Consider the following 23,223-nt stretch of genomic DNA (forward strand, 5'->3'; position numbering starts at 1 on the left):
TCGGGTGAACCCAGTGGCCCTTGGGAAAAAAGTACCATAGCTACATAGGAATGTTGGCCAAAATGAAAGTTTCTATTGCAATTGCATGTTGGGATGACGTCGCGGAGGTCGAGAAGAACCTCCTATGCCAGGATCTTGTGGTATGTTTACTTAAACCAACTATAGTATTTTTTTATGTTACTGTTAACATAACATATTTTATGTTTTAAACAACACAAATTTGAGATTACTCCGAACACTGAGCGGATTAGAAAGAAAGTCTTATCTCACATAGCCACCAGATGGAGGGACTTCAAGGCAAGGCTCACACGTTTATATGTGTTTGGAGATAGACAACATGACACTCCTTGTGAGAAGTACAAAATCTCAGAGGAGGAGTGGATGCAATTTCGTGCATGTAGAGAGTCTGGAGACTGGCAGGTTTGTTTGTTAAATTTGTTTATAGTGACACTAGTCATACATTTCTGTATTCAAACTATTAAATAATGTTATGTGTGACAGGAAAAAAGGACAGCAGCCCAACAAAGACAAAGGCTTAATGATACACCACATGTACTCTCTCGAGGTGGTTATGCATTATTGGAGAAAAAATTGAAAAAGTATCGTGCACAGTCTCTGGGACTTGAGTCCCCTGACCTAGTGGATGCAATTCCTAGGTACGAGATGTGAAAGGTTGCTCGGACTAAGTCCGATGGGCAAATGACATCACAATCAGCTCAAATCATATCTCAAAAAACAGTAAGTACAAACCTTATTTGACTATCATAGTTCATATGTTTCTCCTTTTGATTAAACTTTCTTTTGTGGTGTAGGATGAATTAATTGAGCAAGAGACTCAGGGTTCGTTTGTTGGCCATGGTCGGGACGATATACTCACAACGGCAATTGGAAGGCCAGAGCACCCAGGACGTGTGCGTGGTGTTGGAGGTGCCATTGGTCTTCGAGATTACTTTGGTCCTCCACAAAGAAGTAATGAATCGTTGAGTCAAGAGACCTTGAGGAAGATGGAGCAACAAATGGAGGAAAGATTCAACCAACGCATGGGAATTATGGAGCAATGTTTTATGGAACAACTTCAACAGCAACAACAAATACAAAGAACACTTGAAGAAAAGCTTCAGTCCATGCAGCAACAGAACATGGAATTATCCACTCAAGCTCCAACAGGACAACGTGTGAGTACAAAAGGCTCATGCTCTGGTGTAGATCATACTGACTACACAAGTCAGTATGAGCTATTGGTTGATGAAGACCCCCCGCGCGTAGTGGCCATAGGACGACAACTTCAGGGTGGGGAGACTATCCATGGTGTTCCTCTATTGCCTCATCATGCGTGTGTGATGATTGATGAAGTTCGAGATCCCCATGCCCAAGTGCCTGTGCCAACTTCAGAAATCCAATTTGTTGGGGAAGCTTTAGGCACATTTATTGCTTGGCCTAAAGCATTGATCATGCCATACTTTAGCCCACCAAAGGTATTATGACATCATGTTTTTAGTAGTTCAATCTTACAATTTATAAAACTTTTAACGTCAAACCTTTCTAAATCTTCATTTCAGTCCACTCGTCCTGAAAAACAGTCGGTCCGACGTCCACGTGTTATACGTGAAGATGATGAAATGGCAGAAGCAGAAGATGATCCTCTAGGAAAGCTGCTTCTGAAATTACACAAGTTGAAAAGAGGACCGATAGAGCTAGAGTGGGAGTTAAGAGTATTTGGCCTCATGTCCCATTGTACATAAACCTGAATGATGCACTAGAGATCATTACAGGAGATAAGATGTTAAATATTTCAGTCATACAACTATGGTGCATGTAAGATTTTTTTTATTGTATTTCATATTTAAAGCAAGGAATTGGTACCTTTTAATATTATACCTAACTGTCTTCTTGTAGGTACATGGACAAAGTCATTGTGGACCAAGGTCGATCTTCCGTCTATGGATTCATTGAACCTCAAACAATTCAACCTTCGGGAAACTCACCTGACCAAATCAAACTTTATTTGCAAACATGGATGGTTGAGTCAAATAGAGAGATCTACTTTGCACCATACACTGATTCGTAAGTGTTTTTGCTAATAATATTTTGTGAAGTATTATTAATTATTTTGGCTAAGTACTTGTGATTGATGGTAGGTATCATTGGCAACTTTGTCTCATCATTCCAAGACAATGCCTAGTTGTATGGTTTTGTTCATGCCATAGGAAGATTCCACCAGCTTTTAAAAACATGTTACAAGAGTAAGTATTTTTTTTTTCAATCCTAACTTATGTATCTACTTAGTTATAAAAACTTACATATGTTTTATGTTTCCAAAATTTCATTAGAATTGTGGGTAAGCCTAGAGGCCAACAACTTAAAGTCATATATCCAAAGGTTAGAACTCATTCATTTTAAAGTTATTAATTTCTGTATGTCAACTTATGACTTTGATGTGTTTATTTTATTTGTAATGTTCAGTGTAACAAGCAAGAAGATTCCTGGGAATGTGGATATTATGTCATGTCTTGGATAAGAACAATCATTCGAGCTGCAGTTAAAGATGAATGGATAGAGGTAATTATATATATTTTTCACATATTATAAATCATATCAAACTTTAAAGAATGATATTCATACATAATAAAATTGTATTACTTTTTCAACGATTCAAGAATCCATCACCTCTGCCAGATGACATTATCCACACACTAAGACAGGAATGGGCGGCATATCTATTGGAGAGATGGAGTTGATAGCACATGAATTAGAACTCCTTTCAAAAACTTTATTGTACAAGAATTTCATGTTGAAATTTTTAGTTTGTTGTTATTTATATTAGTTTAGAATATATGTTGAAACTTAAGTTCTATTATATATAACTGTAACTCCAGAATTGTGCTGAAAGTATTATGAAATTGTTCTGGGAATTTTCTGATTTTCAGGTGTATGGATGTTGTAAAAACAGTCAAATTTTAAAAAAAAAATGGAGCAGTTTGACGTCTGGTGTGCCCTGACAGACGTTATTTAACGTCTGACCATACCAGGGCCGACGTTATTTAACGTCTGATGGGCTCTGACAGACGTTAAACTACTCAGGTTTTTCCCTCATTTTAGCGCGAAAATTGACGTCTGTGTTACTAGACCCGACGTTGGATAACGTCGGACTCCTAAAAGACCGATGTCAAGTGACGTCTCCTATTTTTCCGACGTTATTTTGATGTCACCTGATACGACGTCGGTGTTTGGACAAACGTCAAAGGTCGAAAATGTCGGATGTTAAAAGGCTTTTTTGTGTTAATGACCGTGTCCTTAGTATTGTGCTTGAAACTGTGCTGGCACATTTTGTATATTACATTATCAAACAAAATATAGTATTTATCGTATTCATTACGAAACATTCACTAAAATTTATATTAATTAATTTTTCCTTTTTTTTAACTAAATTTGCATGCTATTTCATTCACATATATGTATATTACATTATCACATTTTGAGTAAAAATAACAAACTATACTATTTATCTAATATTCGTTATGAAAGTTTCACTAAAAATTATATTAATTATTTTTTTCCTTTGTTAACCAAAATTGTATGTTATTTCATCCATATAGTGAGCATATAAACTCATCTATTATTTTACTTCAAAAATGATAATTAATATATATATATATATAATTTTCAGATAAATAATAAAATGTCATAGCAACTCAAGTAATTGATACATTATAACGATTTACATTCACATATTGATATGTTAATAATTTCATTAACTTTTTCATTTTAATTAATTGAAAAGCAACATGAATCGCTTAATAAGCAATTTATATGGATTAGTATACTTAAAAAATTATAATTAAAATGATAATGTGGAATAAAATGTAGACAACAAAAACAAGTGCACGAGTGTCTCATATATTAAAAATTTCAATCATTACAAACATTCATAAATTATTTCACACAAACAACACTCTCCCTATTTTCGTGGAAGGAATAACATAGGTTTCATGGGCAACCTTTTGACATTACATGTAACCTTAAGTGAAGTATTGCGTGTAATTCATTTATTAATTAAAAACCAAATGGATACTTCTTTTCTTTGCTAGGAGAGAACAGTCCAAAATGTTTCTCTATGTCAGGATTTTTTTGATTCTCATCAAACATAGCAAATAAATAAATCTCTGTGGGTTTTGAGGGTCTTCTAGGACTACTTGTTTTAGCACGACGAACCAAATTATCTAAGTAAGTGTTTGCGTTGTCATAAGTGGCAGCAAACCCTCCATCCGATGGCCATCCACTCTCGGACACAACAACCTCCACAGAACCAATTCCAATGCTATCAATTGCAGCATGCACAGAATCCAATATAGCATCAAACAGATTTTGGTATCCATATTGACCATCTGATACCACAACACTTGGTGAGGTGAAAAGAGCATAGGGAAGTGATATGTCATTAGGGTTATTAGAGTAACTAAAATAAGGGTACACATTGACTAATAAAGGTGCATTTGCGAATACCAAGTAGCCGATTATAGGGTCTATGTATGACCTCACATCATCTCTGAAGGAGCCTTGTGATGGGGGGTATGATTTTCCTAAAATGGTTGTGTCAATGGCTGTTGTGACCTTTATTTGATCCTGAAGGCCTTGAGCCTTAATAGTTTCATATATGTTTTGGATTGCACGTAGAACGTATGGGGCAAACTCAGAGGACCCTCCAGCGGGGTTCACTTCGTTGCCAACTGCCACGTACTTGATTTTGACAAAGGGAAAGTAACTCAAGACATTGTTTTGCACCCATTGAATAGCATTGTCAGCTGAGGCGGCAAGAGATTGAAGGTCGACATTTGGCACCCCAAGAATGAGCTCGATGTTTGAATTTCTAAGTGCATTTAGTATATCATGATTAGGGTCGAAGATTCTCATCCTTGTTATACCGTTTGATTGGTAAAGGCTTACCACTTCATTTGCCGGAGGTAAATTATCGCCCAATGTGCCATAACACACACCAACCTGAGCATCTGTTACCCAAAACATGAAAATTGTAATCTATAAAATTAAGTTGTTGCATGCTCATATTGAAAAAGAAGTTATATTATTATTATTATTATTATTATTATATATTACTTTATATCATCAATTTAGATGATGTAATAGTTCCTATTTAATATATTAATTTATCTTTTTATATAGGAAAAAAAAAACATGTCTGAACACTTCATGTATATTTCTTATTATAAAAATTACGCTATACAAATATTATAAAGATATTCAATGTAATAATAATTTACATTGAGAAATAAAAAAAATTATAACAACAGATAAAGAAATAAATTTGATTAATATGCATTAGGTCAATGCATTTAAATAAAATGATTTGTCAAGTAATATACATATCATACACATATGAGAAATTGATAGAAAACACTGAATAAATAAGGTGAAGCTTAGTTTAAAGAAATATTTTTTCTTAGCTTTAATGTGACACGATCTTAAGAAAACCGATCATTTGAAAATAAAAGAAAAATCAACTTCTGAATTGACTAAGATTAAAAGTGATATTTAGCAATAGTGGAAGTAAATGAGAACCTGCACTGTGAAGGTTTATAGTCAATAGTTGAAGAAGAAGCATGACAGTGAAGAATGAGAACATGTTGGTAGTGGAGAAGAGAGAAGACATGTTGCAAAAATGTAACACACCACAAAAAAACAACTCAAACAATAAGAAATTGATGATCATACTTGTTTCCTATGATCTCCTTATATACACTCACCACCATCAATGTCTTACAAGGAATTTGAATAATAAAAATATATATAATAAATATCTTATTGTCCTTCTATATCTACATTATTAATACTCAGTATCCTTACCTTAATTATAATATCTCCATAAACAAAGAGAAAAGATGTAGTTGTGTTATTAAGAAGAATACGGATTAGTTGTGATCAAACCAATTTATTCACTATTAAATGTTAATTATAGAATCAATCTCCACTGTAATATCTTCTATAAATCAATCAAATTTGTTTACTGTTACACACTTATTACATAAATGAATTAATGTACAGATCTCACATCTTACATAATGAATTAACATACAAATCTCATTTTAAATGTTAGAACTATACATAAAATGTTATATGACCTAACATATTTGAGTAGCAAAACTAATTAGGTGGCAATTCAACACTATTGACCTTTATATATGAAATTATCCTTTATAAACCTTAGCATGCAACTAAAAAAAACTCTAAAAAAGTTTATTAGGATAGACTTTAATCTGGCTCTGATACCATGTTAGAAGTAAATTTTAAATCTAACTCAACCTCACAAAAACAACTTGTAAGGTGAGATTTACACCTCACTTATATACTATGAAATTGTCTTATTTCTAATTGATGGAAAACTTCCAACAGAATCCATATTTTAGATTAAAAATACCGAAACTAGTAAAAAAATTGAGTGGCCAAGCGGACTAGCCAAATTCATTTTTAAAAACTTTTATTATATATATATATATATATATATTAAAAGAAATTTAAGTTTGAGATTAATTAATTAATTTCTCTAATTAAATATATTAAAATAATTATTATTTTATTATAATAATTTATAAATGTTAATAATTTTAAATTATAGTATTACTAAATATTTACATTTTTAGATAATATAATAAAAGAGATTTTTTTAAATTAGTTTTATTTTAATTTGTAATTTAACAAAAAAATACCTCATCCCATCTAGCTTCTGACACCAATTCGTCTGGCCAAAATTTTTATAAAACTCAAGAGACCAACTTCATTGTTTCTCTAAATATTCACTAAAATACGTGTTTAATTTACTTTACCGTACAGCTAGTAACGGATCTTTAAAATATTAAAAAGGTATAAGAAAAATTATTCATAAGAATATAAAAATTTGAAAAAATCAAATATAATGAAATTAAAAAGGATTATTTTTATATTAATTTTAGTGCATGTAAAAAAATTAGGAGGCCGAAGCTCAAACATTAATCTCCACCTCCAAGTGCCAACAATGAAGTATAATTCATGTTATAAAAGAAACGGGGGTAAAATTGTCATTTTAAAAATTGGGGAGTGAAGAAAGCAAAATTCTACATTTAGGCTGTAGTGAACAAAATGTGTTGGATTTTTTGCACTCCATAAATAGCCAGTGGGCCAAAAAAAACAAAATTGACTAAACTATGCTTAAATCTTTTTTAAACTCTCTTATATTAAAAAAAGTTATTTCTTCTATAAATAGTATTACATAACGACTTTAACACTATAAAAAATGAACGACGATCGTATTTCAAAAAATGAACGACGATCGTATTTCAAAAAATGAATGTTGCTTTTAGATATTTATTTATGATCCAGTTTTAAATTTTGATTTGTAGTGGGATAAATATCTTTTAAACATCGAGTTTAAAACTCCTAAATATGACATTATTCTTTTGAGTTCAAATATTATATATAATAAGCATAACAAAATTTGATTAAAAAAATAAATTCACGTATTTCAAAAGATGAATGATTAAATTAGTTTAAAGTTTCGAAATAAACCAATTTCAAAATTCACTAAAAGTTAAGGAACCAAAATCATAACCCTTAATTATTTTAGAAAATTTTCCGTGGACACATGTTCAACTTGGGCAACATGTACTGTATTAAAATGAATATAAATGATATTATTATCATGTATCCCACGAAATAAATGAATAAATATAGAAGAGTTAGAAATTATGAATGAAGTAGATACATTAATTCCAAGTGGGTTTTGTAAATGATGATCTTTAGCGGCGGCTACACTGTGGGCTTAAATAATTGAATATGCAGGCGCAAGAGGAAGAATGAGTACAAAAGATAAATCATGAATGCGTAAACAAACCAAAAGATATCCTTGAAGCTAATGCTATATGTAGGATTTGTAGTTATGATAAGAAAAACAATTCAAGGAAATTGGAATTTGGAAAGCAGCCATTGACCATGATTAAGATTGTTCTCCTTTTTCAAATGCCGGACTTCAAACAATACGCGTAATCAATTCATATCCACCAATCTAAAGTGGGTAAAAAAATTGAGAAAATGTAACATGTATTTATTTGTAAAATAAAATGTTGTACTTAGATAATTGATTAAGAATTGTATTTATAGATATTACTACCTTTTACAAAGATTAAAAAATCTTATACTACATATTTTTACCACGTCCAATCATTTCAATAATTTCATATATCGTTTAGTAGTTAATGTCTAAAACGGTTTAAATATTTTTTTTCCTATTTTCATTCCTTAAACACTTTTTAACTAAAAAATCGTGACTAGACACAGATTTTAAAGTATACAATCACTCGTCCAAACAATCCCTTCTCTCAATCCTACTTAACAAGAAAAAAAAACAATTTTATCAAAAAATTGTACACTATCATAAAGACCAAGAAAAAAAATGGAGAAAAAACCTCAAAAGTTCCATTAAATTTCTTAATCTGAATAAAATCACTAAATTCTATTTTAAATATATGTAATTCAAAAATTGCACATGACAAAAGTTTAAGGCTAATACTTCAAGTTCATTTTCAAGTTCACTCTTTTAGTCATGAAAAAAAAAATGGTGAGGTAGTCCAATTAATACTTCAAGTTCTCTCTTTTAGTCATGAAAAAAAAAAATCGGTGGTAGTATAATTAAAGGTTCAATCACATATTAGTTGTGTTTTATGAGGAGTATGTCAGCAATATTTTTGCCAACAAATGAAGAATAGGCAAAATTAAATACACACTTTGAACTTATGTCATTTTTTTTCTTTTGTGGAATATAACTTATGATCTTTTGGAGGTATATATATTATTGAAAACGTTAACATTAAAAGGGGTTAAAATTAAGGAAAGATTATGTATAATTTTTTTTTTCTACTTGCAGAATGTATATATGGTTGTAATGGGTTAGAACACTCTGAATTTTCTATATTAAATATATTCTTTTTCTCTGATGAAAACAAAAAACTTCAAGTTCATTCAGCAGCCCTATAGCATAATTTAGAAAAACCAATTGCATTTAATGGCTGCGCTGAGAAGCTAGTTAATTACAATAAATATTTTATTTATTTATTTATTTATTTATTTTGTAGGGCACATACACGTATTATTTTTGGTTTATATAATAGCATATATAGTACGTAGAGCCATCAACAAAGAAAATATTTTTTTCAGAAACACACACATACAATAGATAAAACTCTTTGAAAGTTTGGTAACGTGGGTCCTTACAATACCAAGTTGTTTAAAGGATAAAGCTTTAAATTACGTTGAAAATGTTAAGCATATATATCATCATCACCTTGCCACTTCCAGGTGCATGCACTGCGATCGATGACCTGACTATTCTATCAATTTGTTTACAACATCTTTTTTTTTTTCGTCAATAATTCTATTATTATGACTATTTTTACAAAAAGTAGAAAAAATGTAGAAATAAAACGAAAGTAAAATAAATAATATGATAAAGAGCGATAAGAAAAGTGTATGTATCATATTTAAGACTATGTCTTTTTACATACGTAAAAGAGTTATTTGAAATGTTGATTGGAAGAGAAAATTGGCAAGACCAAGACTTTTGATGGTGGTGGAAAGATAATAGGTGGGTAAACATAGACATCAAGATTATATTAATAATTGAAGTTTCTTCAAAGACATGGTGAAGAACACTCTCTATTTATAGAACTGCAACAATGAAGTTTAATTTGCATCTTCCACCATGGCCTCTCACTTCCCCAGAAACCAGAGCTTCTCATTTGCTGCTTTTCTTCTTCTTTTTCAACTTTTGACAGTGAACATTATCACTGCAGGTCAGTCTCTCTATTTTGTTACCTTATGTCCATTCATTTATTAAGTTTTATGATTCAGAGAAAAAAAAAATGATACTATGACTGTCATTTTTTATTTTTTGACGTGATTTAATATGAGTTATTGATTAATGTATTATTATTTTTTCTTTTAAAAAAAATCAATGACAGACTAAATCATGTCATCAGAAAACAAAAAATAAGAAGAGAAAAATAGGAATCATATTATATAAATACATATTATACTTTTTCTTATATTTTTTTATCTGGTTTTGTTCTACTTATCAGTCTGTCATAAATAAGTTAAGATGTATCAGTTCATCAATGTACAGTACACTGAGCAGTTTGTAAATTTACAAAAAGAAAAAATCGAAAGGAAAAACCCAATTATTATTTCATAAAATCAATTTAAAAATGTAGTTAAAAAGTTATTATATATATTCATGACTTAGTCTAAATATGATTTAAACATATTTTGTGTTCTCGAATTTAAAGAGATTGGATTTATAAATAATAAACAAGTTAAATATTTTTTGTAATCAAATTATTATAAAAATTTATCTTCTTAAACTAAATTATAAAATATTTCTTCCTTGTACTCTATGAACGTCGTGTATTACTCTTACAAACGAAATGTGAAAATTATGTTATAATCAACTGTGAAACTTTATTTATCATATAAAAACATTTTACACAGCGTTTGTTGCAAGTATATTTTATATAACTTTTAAAATATAGAGACTAAATACTTTATTATTTTTAGTTTAGAAATGAAATACAACTTTTAATAATAATTTGAAGACGAAAAGCATATTTAAATTTAAAATAAACAATAAAAAATGTAAAGTTAATTTATTAAGTCTTCATCAGTAAAATAAAATAGATAGACAAGTCAACAAAATAGATAGACAAGTCAACTTCGCTTGCCGTTACCTGACATGGTAGGTGTTAGGGGTTTTTCAACTTATCCTCAATGGATTAAATTCCCATATATCTATATTTAATATCTTTTTATGTCCATTTAATAAGTTTTTACTATGTAAATTAATATAATTCATAAACATTAAAGGAAATTAATATTTTTAACTGACCTAATTGAAGAAATAGAGAATTTATTTTGATCCAAAGCTAATCTTATTATTTTGGCCACTTAGAGGGCAGAGTTGAAGCTAACTTATTTTATCTTCCTTAATATTACAACATATTTTTTATATATCCACAAAATATCATTTTCAATGTCAGGGGACATTATAATGATTTTTTCTTCTCAAATTATCATTTTTCAAAAGGTGTTGTTAAACTCAAGCTAATGAAAGTAAACTAATAATTAATTATTCCACCAATTTTATCAATGTTTTAACCTACATATGTGATTGCAGAATTTTAATTTAACAGACATGATTTTTGTTTTGGTTAATTAGCAGAAGCTCAAATCGGTGTGTGTTATGGCATGATGGGGAACAATCTACCACCAGCTAATGAAGTTATAAGTCTTTACAGATCAAATAACATAAGAAGAATGAGACTTTATGATCCTAATCAAGCTGCTCTACAAGCCCTAAGAAATTCAGGCATTGAACTCATTCTTGGAGTGCCAAACCCTGACCTTCAAGCTCTTGCCACAAATGCTGATAATGCTCGTCATTGGGTGCAAAGGAACGTCTTCAACTTTTGGCCAAGTGTTAGAATCAAGTACATAGCAGTTGGCAATGAAGTGAATCCTGTCGGAGGCTCCTCTTCGTATGCACAGTTTGTTCTACCTGCTGTCCAAAATGTGTACCAAGCTATAAGGGCTCAAGGTCTTCATGATCAAATCAAGGTTTCAACAGCTATTGACACGACCATGATAGGAAACTCTTACCCTCCATCACAAGGTTCCTTCAGAGGTGATGTTAGATCATACTTAGACCCTATAATAGGGTACTTGCTCTATGCAGGTGCACCTTTATTGGTCAATGTATATCCTTATTTTTCTTACTCTGGTAACCCTCGTGACATATCACTTCCCTATGCTCTTTTTAGTGCACCGAATGTTGTGGTGTGGGATGGTCAATATGGGTACCAAAATTTGTTTGATGCTATATTGGATGCAGTGCATGCAGCCATTGATAATACTAGGATCGGTTATGTTGAGGTTGTTGTGTCCGAGAGTGGGTGGCCCTCGGATGGAGGATTTGGTGCCACATACGAAAATGCACATGTGTATTTGGATAATTTGGTTCGTCGTGCTGGTAGAGGAAGTCCTAGAAGACCTTCAAAACCTACAGAGATTTATATATTTGGCATGTTCGATGAGAATGGAAAGAGTCCGGAGATAGAGAAACATTTTGGACTCTTTAATCCCAACAAACAAAAGAAGTACCCCTTTGGATTTGGTGGCAAAAGAGATGGGAAGATCGTTATTGATGACTTCAATGCAACAAATTCTCTTAAGAGTGACATGTAAGGTTGGAACCCTATACTTTGTATTCCACCCATAAAATAAGAGAGAATTTGATGCTTGTAAAAAATGTTTATCCTTTGGTTTTGGATAAAACAATGTTGGATATAGGGCTCGGCACAGTTAATTGTATTGTTTTATACTAAAATAAACTGAATTGTATTAAAAATTGAACTATACTCAGTGGCGGAACTTGAACAAAAAATGTAGGGGTGTCAAATTAGTTTTGTTATATATAATTTTTTTTAGTCAAAAAAAAGTTCTTCATCTTTTTTCTTCACATAATAGTAGAATTCAAAAAAATATTATTATCATTCGCTATTATATCATGATACCAAACCATGAATACCATTTTAGATAACCTCATCAATTTGATTTGGTGGTATTGTCACATTTGAGGCCGTTTTTCCCGAATCGCATTCTAATGAATTTTTAAATTCATTGTATATAACTCAAAGAACTTTAAAGATTTATTTTTTATTGTCTTGAATTCCTGCTTCTCATGAAATTTCTCAAGTTTAGTTAACGTAAATGCATTTTTTTTTCATCTTTATCACAAACCTTCTTTAAAAAAAGAATCAATTTTTTTTTTACTTTTTATCATAATCTTTTTAATATAAATTTATCACATCTCGCCTATTTAGAAAAAAATAAATTTATATTCACAAATCACAATTATCACAATGCAAAACATAATAAAACTCATACCACTTTAATTAAATAAGCAACATTGTATAAATTCAAAACTTTAAAAAAAATTACCACAGGCAGCGAAAAACACAAAATCTCTAAATTTCATAATTAAAGATTATAATAATCTGGGAAAAATTATAATTAGGGCTCATACCAATTTCATAAAAGAATCCCTAAAATCATAATTAGGATTTATATTAATATGGGATAAACATCCTAAAAAGAATCATAAATTTAACATACATAAATCATAATAAGATACTAATTTTGATACGTGAGAGATCATGCAAGAAAATATACTTCAATCTCAATCTATGTATTTTCCAACCTCTATTTTCTAATCTATCTCTTTGTATTTATTTCTCTTCACACACTTTCATGATAATTTACATGGTAGAAAGATCTTATAGCCAGAAAAAAATCTTAATCTCTTTTATAAATTAATGTCTCCATTAATTTTTTTATTTTATCTTTTATTATTATTTTTCATTTCATAAACTTAATATAAATAATATATAAATATAATTTTAAAAAATATATAAATATATATAAAAAAATTCAAAAAAAAAAACTGGGGGAGCCATGGCTCCCCTGTCACCATATAGTTTTGCCTCTGACTATACTGTTGTCCGGTACAGTTTTTAAAAATCAAACTTAAATGAGTTAACTATTTGATGACCGAACTGAACTGCTTTTTAGTTTTTTCTGTGCTTCACGCTTAGGTAGTACTGATAATGCACGACACTCTATGATTTCCTCATCTCATGTACACTAGACACAAAATTTACTCTTTGATTTTTTTTTCATTTCATATACAATAATAGAAAAACGTACGTAACACTTTTTAGGTTATGTTATAATAATATATTTAAGTGAATTTTATGGTTATATTGTAAGTTACAGTTTACTTGATATTAATTATTTTATTTTATAAAAAATAGTCTGTAATATTTGTTTTATTTTATAAAAAATAGTGTTATATATAATTTATATTAATTAATATAATTATCTATGATAAAAAAATTTAATACTTCCAACACTTATTTTCTAAATACTTTTTTTATATCGAACACAAAATAAAATCTGTCTCTTTCAATTGTAATTTCCTCTTTTCCTCTTGAAATCAAATGTGTTTTTTTTATATATCACATAATTACTATTATTCATGAAAGAGGGTATAATAGTGGAAGAATTAAATTTTATAAATAATATCTTAAGCTTTATTTTTATTATCGCTTTAGTTTGTAACAAAAAACGTTAATTTCAAATTATTGTACATGAATAAGTATCGCAAAAAATACTTTAACTTAATTCGTTATTAATATACTTGTTAAGTTTATTAGCAAAACAATAAAAAAGATTGAAGAAAAAATTCAACAATTTAAATTAATGTAATAATTTATTAACAATTGAAATGATGAAGTAAATTTCGGTTCAAAAATAGTACAATTTGGTTCAAAATTAATGTGGTTTGGTTAAAAAACGGTTCAAAAATGGTGTAGTTCAGTTTAAAAATAGTGCAGTTTGTACAACAGTTCAGTTTATAATAGTTCAATTCATATTATAGTGCAGTACAATTCAATTCAGTTTATTAGACAACAAAAACAGTTCAATTCAGTTTGTCTGAATTGTTTTTCAGTTCAGTGCAGTTCAGACGAACTATTTTTTAGTTCAATGCAATTTTTAATAGTTCAGTGCAGTTCAGTATGCTTTGCCCAGTTGGATATAGTTAATAAAAATGAACTTACACCGACTCATCTTAGTTATTCATTTTATTTCATTGTTCAATTTCATTATAATCTTCAAAATGGTACGAGCACAAGTATTTAATGGGTTTAATAACTTTTTTTAATTGAAGAATAATTCATTTAAGATAATGATATAATGGTATTTAAATAATTACAATTTATAAATCAATAATTATCTTTCATTAATAATCATAATGTTTTACTTTATTCTTTTCGAATTGTGAAACACTTGACAACTCTTGTAATTTATAACTCAATTAGACAACAAATTCTCCAAAACCAAAAATAAAACTCTTTCTATATTTCTATCAAACATATGGTGTGCAATATTATAAAGGTTTCACTAGGATTGAGTTTTATTATTCAATTAAAAGCAAAATCACCAAACAATATACTTCTAATTCATTATCTAGCATTCCCTAACAAGTCGTAATGTGTACATATAAGTCTAAACTTGAAAAACAAAAACTATGTTTAATTATTTTTGTTATACCTTTGCACTCACATATCAACATTATGATGTTATAAGAATGATCAGTGATGTACTTTATGTATAGATGCAGAATCAATTAGTTGTAATTATAGTCTAGGTTCTGATATTGGGCCTCATATTTAGATACCCATAAATATGCAATCAATAATTATTATAATTAAAACAAAAATAGAACACAAGAGTGATGAAAAAGAATTAAATTGAATAGTGAGATTCACAAAGTTAATAATACATTACACCAACCTCCATGAATAAGGGAGTTAGTTACTCCTTCACATTACGAATACTAAAATAATGATGAAGATGAATGTTTCCAGCTTTCAAAATATGTCTCTATCTTCTTTCTTTTTAGGTTGAGTGTCCTTTTTTCCAAAAAAAATTCTTTTTTCCTCTTTCACTAAAAGAGGTTTTCCCCTTAGATGGATGATGATTTTCCATAAGAGTTGTTCATTTTGATTTTATATTGGAGTAACCAACTTTACCGATATATTTCCTTCTTAACTATGATAATCAAATTATGCTGAAATTCTTCTTAATTTCCTGAAACAAATTCCCTTTATTATTAAAGTTGAAATACATCAAATTTTGTTTAGATGAAAAGTATATAGCCTGTCCAATTATAACACAGATTCCAAATTTAATTAAACAATAGTATTTCGTGAGTTTATTAATTTAGAACATGTGCTTTTGCATGAGACTCTTGATTCCTGACGTGAATGTAGCCAGGGAGAAACCAAAGTTGAGGGAACACATAAACGTTATTAATTATATTATTTTCTGAAACCTAATAAACGATAACGTGGGTTTTTGTTTAATTTGATCTCACATTTTCAATAATTTTTAATAGCTGCTTTCCATTACACATTCTCATTCTGCAAACATCGTACCTCATCGAAGGATATATATATATATATATATATATATATATATATATATATATATATATATATATATATATATATATATTGTTTTGTTCATACATATCTTTTAATTTTGTTTATGAATTCCTTATCTTTGTTTAATTCTTCAACTTCACTCGTGCCCTCAGCAGCCATTGCCATCTTTTAGAAAAGTCAATAGCATTTCTAATGGCTGTACTGAGAAATTTAGTATTCTTCCGTGCCTTCAAATATAGTCTATAAGGTATCTTCTACATGCCATAAAGTTATAACATCTACTGTTCAAGGAAATAATTGTTCAGATTCATATTACAATATAGTCAATTTATATTGTTTGATATTACATGTTTTGACTTTTTTTAACTCTAGATGATATTTTAAATTTATATATCTAATACTTATCTTTTCTTACTTCATATATTTATATATGTACGGAACAACTTAATCACTTTATTTAAATACATTTATTCTTGCTAATAAAAAAATATACCTAACACTTATAAAAGTGTGTTAAGTTCTGAAAAATTGAAATAAATATCTATCTCACATATATATATTGGTTTTTATAAAAGACTTAAAATACAAAATTATTAAATGAAATATGTCCTTGATACGCATAAGCAAAGATAATATTTTTGTTATAATTACATTTCTTAATATCTATTAGTTTTGATACTCGTATAGGTTATGTTGTATACCATTTTATATGTAGTTCTCCCACTTTTACTTTCAAAATGAGATTTGTTTTTACTATACACGTTTTTTCTTTGTGTGTGGACAGATACTATAAGATAAGGGTATTGAGTATTACGTGGATAAACATGGACACCAAGATATATTATTTATATAGATTTTTATAATATAAATTGCTTGTAAGACATGGATTGTGAGTGTATATAAGGGGGTCGGAGGAACCAAGTGTGATCATCAATTTCTCAATTTCTTGTTTAAGTTTGTGGTGTGTTACATTTTGCATCATGTCTTCTCTCTTTTTCACAACCAAGATGTTCTCTTTCTCCATTCTCATGCTTCTTCTCCAGTTGTTCACAAATCTTCGCAGTGCAGGTTCACATTTACTTCCACCATTAGGATGGTAGATGCATGCATAATATTACAGCATATTATAAGTAAATACCACTTTTAATAGTCAATTCACAAGTTAATTTTTCTTCTTTTTAAATGATCGATTTTCTTAAGATCGTGTGACATTAAAACTAACAAAATCTATTTCTTTAACGTAAGCTTCATCATGTTTATTTAGGTTCTCTACCAATTTCTCATATATGTGTATGATATGTACATTAATAAGGGCAGATATTCTGAAGTGATTTCCACTACGTGAATATGTCTAATGTCCAAAATATGACCGTTAGTATATGTAATTAAAATATAACTTTCATGTTTTGACTTGCAGATGCTCAAATTGGCGTGTGTTATGGCACGATGGGCGACAATTTACCTCCGGCAAATGAAGTGGTAAGTCTTTACGCATCAAACAGTATAACAAGAATGAGAACCTATTATCCTAATCAAGATGCTCTGAATGCACTTCGAAATACAAACATTGAGCTCATTCTTGGCGTGGCCAACCCAGACCTTCAAGCACTTGCAACTAGCTTTGCTAATGCTGTTCAATGGGTGCAAAGCAACATTTTGAACTATTGGCCCAGTGTCAAAATCAAGTATGTGGCAGTCGGCAACGAAGTGAATCCCGTTGGAGCGAACTCTCAATATGCACAATATGTTCTACCTGCAATCCAAAACATATACCAAGCTATTTTGGCTCAAGGCCTTCAGAATCAAATTAAGGTTACAACAGCCATTGACATGAGCATGTTAGGAAACTCTTACCCCCCATCACAAGGCTCCTTTAGAGCTGATGTGAGGTCATACATAGACCCCATAATCGGGTACTTGCTATATGCAAGTGCACCTTTACTAGTCAATGTGTACCCTTATTTTAGCTACTCTAATAACCCTACTGACATATCACTTTCTTATGCTCTTTTCACATCACCAAATGTTGTGGTATGGGATGGTCAATACGGGTACCAAAATTTGTTTGATGCTATGTTGGATGCAGTGCATGCTGCTATTGATAACACTGGAATTGGTTATGTGGAGGTTGTTGTGTCCGAGAGTGGATGGCCGTCAGATGGAGGGTTTGCTGCCACTTATGACAACGCAAACACCTACTTAGGTAATTTGATTCTTCGTGCTAAAAATGGTACTCCTAGAAGGCCTTCAAAACCTACAGAAATCTATATTTTTGCTATGTTTGATGAGAATCAAAAGAGTCCTGATATAGAGAAACATTTTGGGCTATTCTTTCCTAACAAGCAAAAGAAGTATGCATTTGGATTCACTGCATAAAGGAATGGAAGATGTTAACAGTGCTCCTGAAGTTACTAGTGAGATGAAAAGCTTACTCATCAAAATTTATGTTTATGTGTCACCCATAAAATAAAATTGTATGATGTCCGTGTGAAATAATTATCCTTCGTCTTTGGATACAAAGACGTTGGAAAGTTTATAAAGATGAAATTATGTAGTATGACATCCTCTTTTCTACTTGTTGTAATGTAAATTTTATTTTATTATCTTAATTGTAATTTTCAAATTAAACTAATCCAAATAAATTGTTTTTTTGAGTTAATCATATATATAGCTTTTCAATTAATTAAAATGAAAAAGAAAAATGAAATCATTAGTAAGATATGAATATAAACAGTTGTAAAGGATCAATGTGGTTATATGAATATTAATAAGAAGTATATGTCGTTAGATCTATTCAAAATGATACTGAGTTATCATTTAAAATTATTAAATGAAAGGAAAATTTTAATTAACAAATAATTTTGAAACTCAACATAATAATATTTTTAAATTTTGAATTATATATATAAAATAAGTTTGAGATTGCCCATCATATATAGTTAAGAATTCTCAAAATTATTAAACGAAATAAAAATATTAATTATAAAAAGTTCCAAATCATAATCTTTAAAGTTGTTATATATAAATAAATAAATCTAATTATTGTGCTAGTTTGAAATATGAATAACTTTTAAAACTAAAATACGGGTAAAGAAATAGTCCATAAGATAATTAATAATTTATAAAAGGATGAAATATTAAAATAAATTGAAAAAAATTAAGTATATTTTTTTATTGACAATTTTTAATATAATCTTTACATATATAGAAATCAGTGCCAATCTCATACGTAGCAGATGCAGAAGCAAGACTCCTAATCCTAATAAGTCGTCTTTTCATTACTCAGTACTTTCACATCATTTAGAATTTAAAGTCATATAAATGATTTAAATATATATGTTTTCTAATTTTTATCATTTAAATTTTTTTAATAAAAAAAAATAATAGAACACTTTTCTCTTAAACCTCAACTGAATACACTTTCTCTTAAACGCAAATACTACAACACTATTATCATGGTAATGCTATAGTGCCATTTGTTTAGTAACATGAAAACAAAAAACATCATGCGTATCTCTTTCTGTATTTCCGTAATTACAAACGATATCTTCTGTTTTTCCGTTGAGTTAGTTACGAGAACAGTTTCATGTACGTATATTCTGAAAAACTCATTCTTCGGAGGGTATTTTATGAGTTCCACCTTAGAAAGTTTATTTTCAAATACATTTCATATGTTTTGAAATTTTTTTTCCAAATATTGTCCTCAAGAAAACTGGTCTAGAAATTCTGTTTTAGAAATTTTATTTTGAAAGTAATGTTCCAAAAAAATTCCAAAAAAAAAATTGGAAAGTTTCTAGGATATAATCCAAAAATTACAATGAGTAATGAGAATTTAGGAAAATTGAAGCACCTTCACAATTTCTTCTTGCTTGTGACCAAAAAAGACAATCGAAGCAGTGTAAAACAGTCAAGCAACACATGCTTCTTCAATTTTTTGTTTAATGTATTTATGTGCTTGAAACTTTAATCATATATTGAAGCTAAATGTCATGATTTAGATCTATACGACATTTAAAAATGAAATTAATCATAAAAAATGAGAAATAATGATAAATGTGATTTTTCTTTTGTTTTGGCTGGCACATGCACGTAGATTAGATGGTTTAGTGCAGATCAAATAAATAAATAATTTGCACCTTGACAAGCTTTTATTCATTAATTTTCTTATATATATATATATATATATATATATATATATATATATATAGTTTGCTACTCATGGATAACAAGTGGGATTAAAATTGTATTGTTTAATTTTTTTTTATGTACATAATTTAGATGTTATGTTGTCGAAATTCAATGCATTAAGAGAATCTTAGTATCAAACTCGAGATTCAATAAAAAGAATGTATTATCTCTATTTTAAAATGCCCTTATTTAAAAACAAAAGGGAAGTAATACTAATAATCCTTGTATGGAATCTTGAATTATTTATTTTGATAATTTGTAAAAATTAATATTTTTTTATTGATTTATAAATACACATGTTTACATTTCATTAAACTTTTAGTTGATTACATTTTATATTGGTCTTCAAATACATGTTAATTGTGATTCATTTTTGTGTCACTTGAAAAATCATAGAAAATACTGTCACAATTTGTAAAATTTTATCGTAAAGCTTTTATTAGTGTTCTTTGTATCTTTTAATGAATTTTTTGTTCTTTCTAATATGTAACATTTTATTTTCCCTTTGTTCTGTAATTTGTGTATGAGTTTTTTTGTTTGAACAAAATCTAAAATCTCTTCTTTTGAAGAATTGAATTGACACTAAGGTAGAGAAATTAAGGAAACATATATAGTCGGGAAATGGAGAAGAAGACACACTTATAACAATGCAGTGACAGTGAAAGAGAGTACTTTAGTCTTTTTACTATTCGTATAGGGTGCAGTGGTAATCATAGGGGTGCAGCAAGCAAATTTGCGGAAGTGAAAATGCTGATACGGCATGTACTGTACTTTATGGAATGCATGGATGTTCAAGCAAAAGGCTCAAGGTTGATTCTTCCCGCACCCCCCTTTCTTATACTATATTATTCTGGATTTTATTTGTTAAAGGAAAATGATATTTTAACTACTAAATTTTGACAACTTTCTCTTATAACATGATGTGTCATTTTTGAAATGATTTTGAAATATTGAAGATGAAAAAATAAAAAAATAGAAAATCACTTAGAAGATGCCACCTAAGGTTGTAAGAGAAAATTGTCAAAATTTAGTAGTAAAAAATAATTTTCCTTAATCAAAACACATTAAACCAATTCTGAAATACTTTTCCGAAAGACACTCATTCACTTTTCTGGAAAACACTTACCCACTCCTATGTAGGAATTTTTTTTTCCAGAAAGTATGATGGGATACAGGAAGTGGGTAAGTGTAATTTAACGTCATATCAATTCACAACAAATGAATTTTATGCATCTAATGAATTCAAGTTTGATTTATTGTTGAAATTGGTATTCCTTTCTCGGTGCTTTGGTTCAAAATCGTTTTAGCACATGAAAAGAAATATTAATTTGTTCAATTACCAAAAGAGGAGTAAGGCCAACTTGGGTTGGGCTGAAGGTTGAGCCGAGACATAGATTGAATTGAACCAAAAGTCTAGATAAATAGTACCAAATTGAAAATTAAACTAAGTTAAGTTATACTTAAAGGTAGATTTGAGTTCACTTTAAAATAGAAATTAAGTTTAAGTTGCTTTATCCAAACAATAAAATTCAAATTTAAAATATTTCAATTACTTTATCTAAACTAATTATTTAAAAATGACAAGAATTTAATTATAAATAATTTAATTATCAAGTATTTCAATTTCTTGAAATTGTTTAAATCTATCCTTCAAACACATTATAAATGTCTGAGGCTGTTTGTCTTTGCAGGGAAAAACTTATAAAATGAAAGTAAACTCTTCTCAACAAAATAAATTCATTTTTCTACCAAGAACAAGAGTTTTGTTACAAATACACATATCCAAATTAACAAGAATCAAGTGCCTAATTGAAAGATAAAAGCATGTGTTAGGCCATTATCACCATTTTTGCCATAATAGATAGTACCTTGTTTACCATATCAACAATAATTATAATATTAAGCTTTAAATGTCAAATTAAAATCCAAGTTAAGTTAAAAGAGAAACACAAAAAAGGTAAGTAATTTACAAAGCTAGCAAAATATCCAACCAAATCAAATTCAAGGTAAATTTAGTAATCCAAGAGTTACTCTTCAAACTTTTTATGTGCCATCCCTTTCAAAGTTTCTCTTAAGCATAAGAAATTATTCGAGTGCGAAATGAAAAGAGACAATACTTGACCTTTATTTATATAGTAGTGAGTGACTTAGGTTTGACTTATACTTAAAGACATAACCTAACTCATTCTAAACCTTTTTTCTCCCTTTAACAACCCAATTTTATTTCAAATTTATAAAATACTTTATTTTTGTAATTTCAATTAAGTATCGTAATTAAGTCAAATAATTGTATGGAATCCTGAAAATGAGTACTTCGACCGTGGTGCTAATATATTTTAAATATCATAATGTTATCCTTTCCTTCTTATTTTCAAGAAGAGTGAACCAATACAAATTAAATGTTTAATTTGTTTTCTATTACAAAATCATTTACTTATAATTTTTTCTTAAATATTTTATGAAAATTTAATAAACTTATTTTTTTTTGAAACTAAGACTCACTACCAACCTCTACTACATTTGTATAAAAAATATTTACACATATTTTAAAGTTCTATTCAATTTTTTTAGAGTTATTATCTTCTTTCAAAATTTCCTCTAACATGTAATTAAATTACATTTCATAATATTTTTTCTACTTACATCACTGTTTGATCATAAAGTATATTGATAAAATTCTTAGATTTAATTGCAAATTAAATTATATAATTTATTTTATAAATTTACTCTCATGACAATTAATTTTATTATTTGTAAAAAAAACTACTCTTGCTACATAATTATAGTTAACACTAAAAACTTAATAATTTTTTTTTTATTTTTACAATTGCTTTTCCTATACCTAATTGTTTACAACATCAATAATATTTTTTTATTTTAATAATTATCACAAATCTAAATCTTAATTATATTTTTTACTATTATTATCATAAAG

At 28.8% G+C, this 23,223-nt stretch overlaps 3 protein-coding genes across 4 annotated transcripts; 2 read left to right on the forward strand and 1 right to left on the reverse strand.

Moving 5' to 3' along the window:
* Nucleotides 1-4,053: 4,053 nt before the first annotated feature.
* Nucleotides 4,054-5,665, reverse strand: LOC114195905 (glucan endo-1,3-beta-glucosidase, basic isoform-like). The gene is made up of 2 exons (XM_028086350.1): nucleotides 5,575-5,665; nucleotides 4,054-5,006 (listed from the first exon to the last, which is right to left on the reverse strand). The coding sequence occupies exons 1-2, from the start codon at nucleotides 5,663-5,665 to the stop codon at nucleotides 4,054-4,056; spliced, it is 1,044 nt and encodes a 347-aa protein (XP_027942151.1).
* A 3,926-nt stretch (nucleotides 5,666-9,591) lies between these two features.
* On the forward strand, nucleotides 9,592-12,475 carry LOC114196109 (glucan endo-1,3-beta-glucosidase, basic isoform-like). 2 transcript variants are annotated; one of them, XM_028086637.1, is made up of 2 exons: nucleotides 9,592-9,833; nucleotides 11,255-12,475. In XM_028086637.1, the coding sequence occupies exons 1-2, from the start codon at nucleotides 9,743-9,745 to the stop codon at nucleotides 12,274-12,276; spliced, it is 1,113 nt and encodes a 370-aa protein (XP_027942438.1). In that variant the 5' UTR covers nucleotides 9,592-9,742; the 3' UTR covers nucleotides 12,277-12,475. The 2 variants fall into 2 exon arrangements, with proteins under 2 accessions (XP_027942438.1, XP_027942437.1); XM_028086636.1 differs by having other exon boundaries at nucleotides 9,683-9,833; nucleotides 11,252-12,475.
* Nucleotides 12,476-17,054: 4,579 nt separating this feature from the next.
* Nucleotides 17,055-18,646, forward strand: LOC114164665 (glucan endo-1,3-beta-glucosidase, basic isoform-like). The gene is made up of 2 exons (XM_028049403.1): nucleotides 17,055-17,168; nucleotides 17,518-18,646. Exons 1-2 carry the CDS (start codon nucleotides 17,081-17,083, stop codon nucleotides 18,474-18,476), a joined length of 1,047 nt encoding a protein of 348 aa, XP_027905204.1. The 5' UTR covers nucleotides 17,055-17,080; the 3' UTR covers nucleotides 18,477-18,646.
* The last annotated feature ends 4,577 nt before the right edge of the window (nucleotides 18,647-23,223 follow it).

This window comes from Vigna unguiculata, chromosome 9 (genome assembly GCF_004118075.2).
Source record: "Vigna unguiculata cultivar IT97K-499-35 chromosome 9, ASM411807v1, whole genome shotgun sequence".
In the NCBI taxonomy this organism is placed as follows: Eukaryota; Viridiplantae; Streptophyta; class Magnoliopsida; order Fabales; family Fabaceae; genus Vigna; species Vigna unguiculata.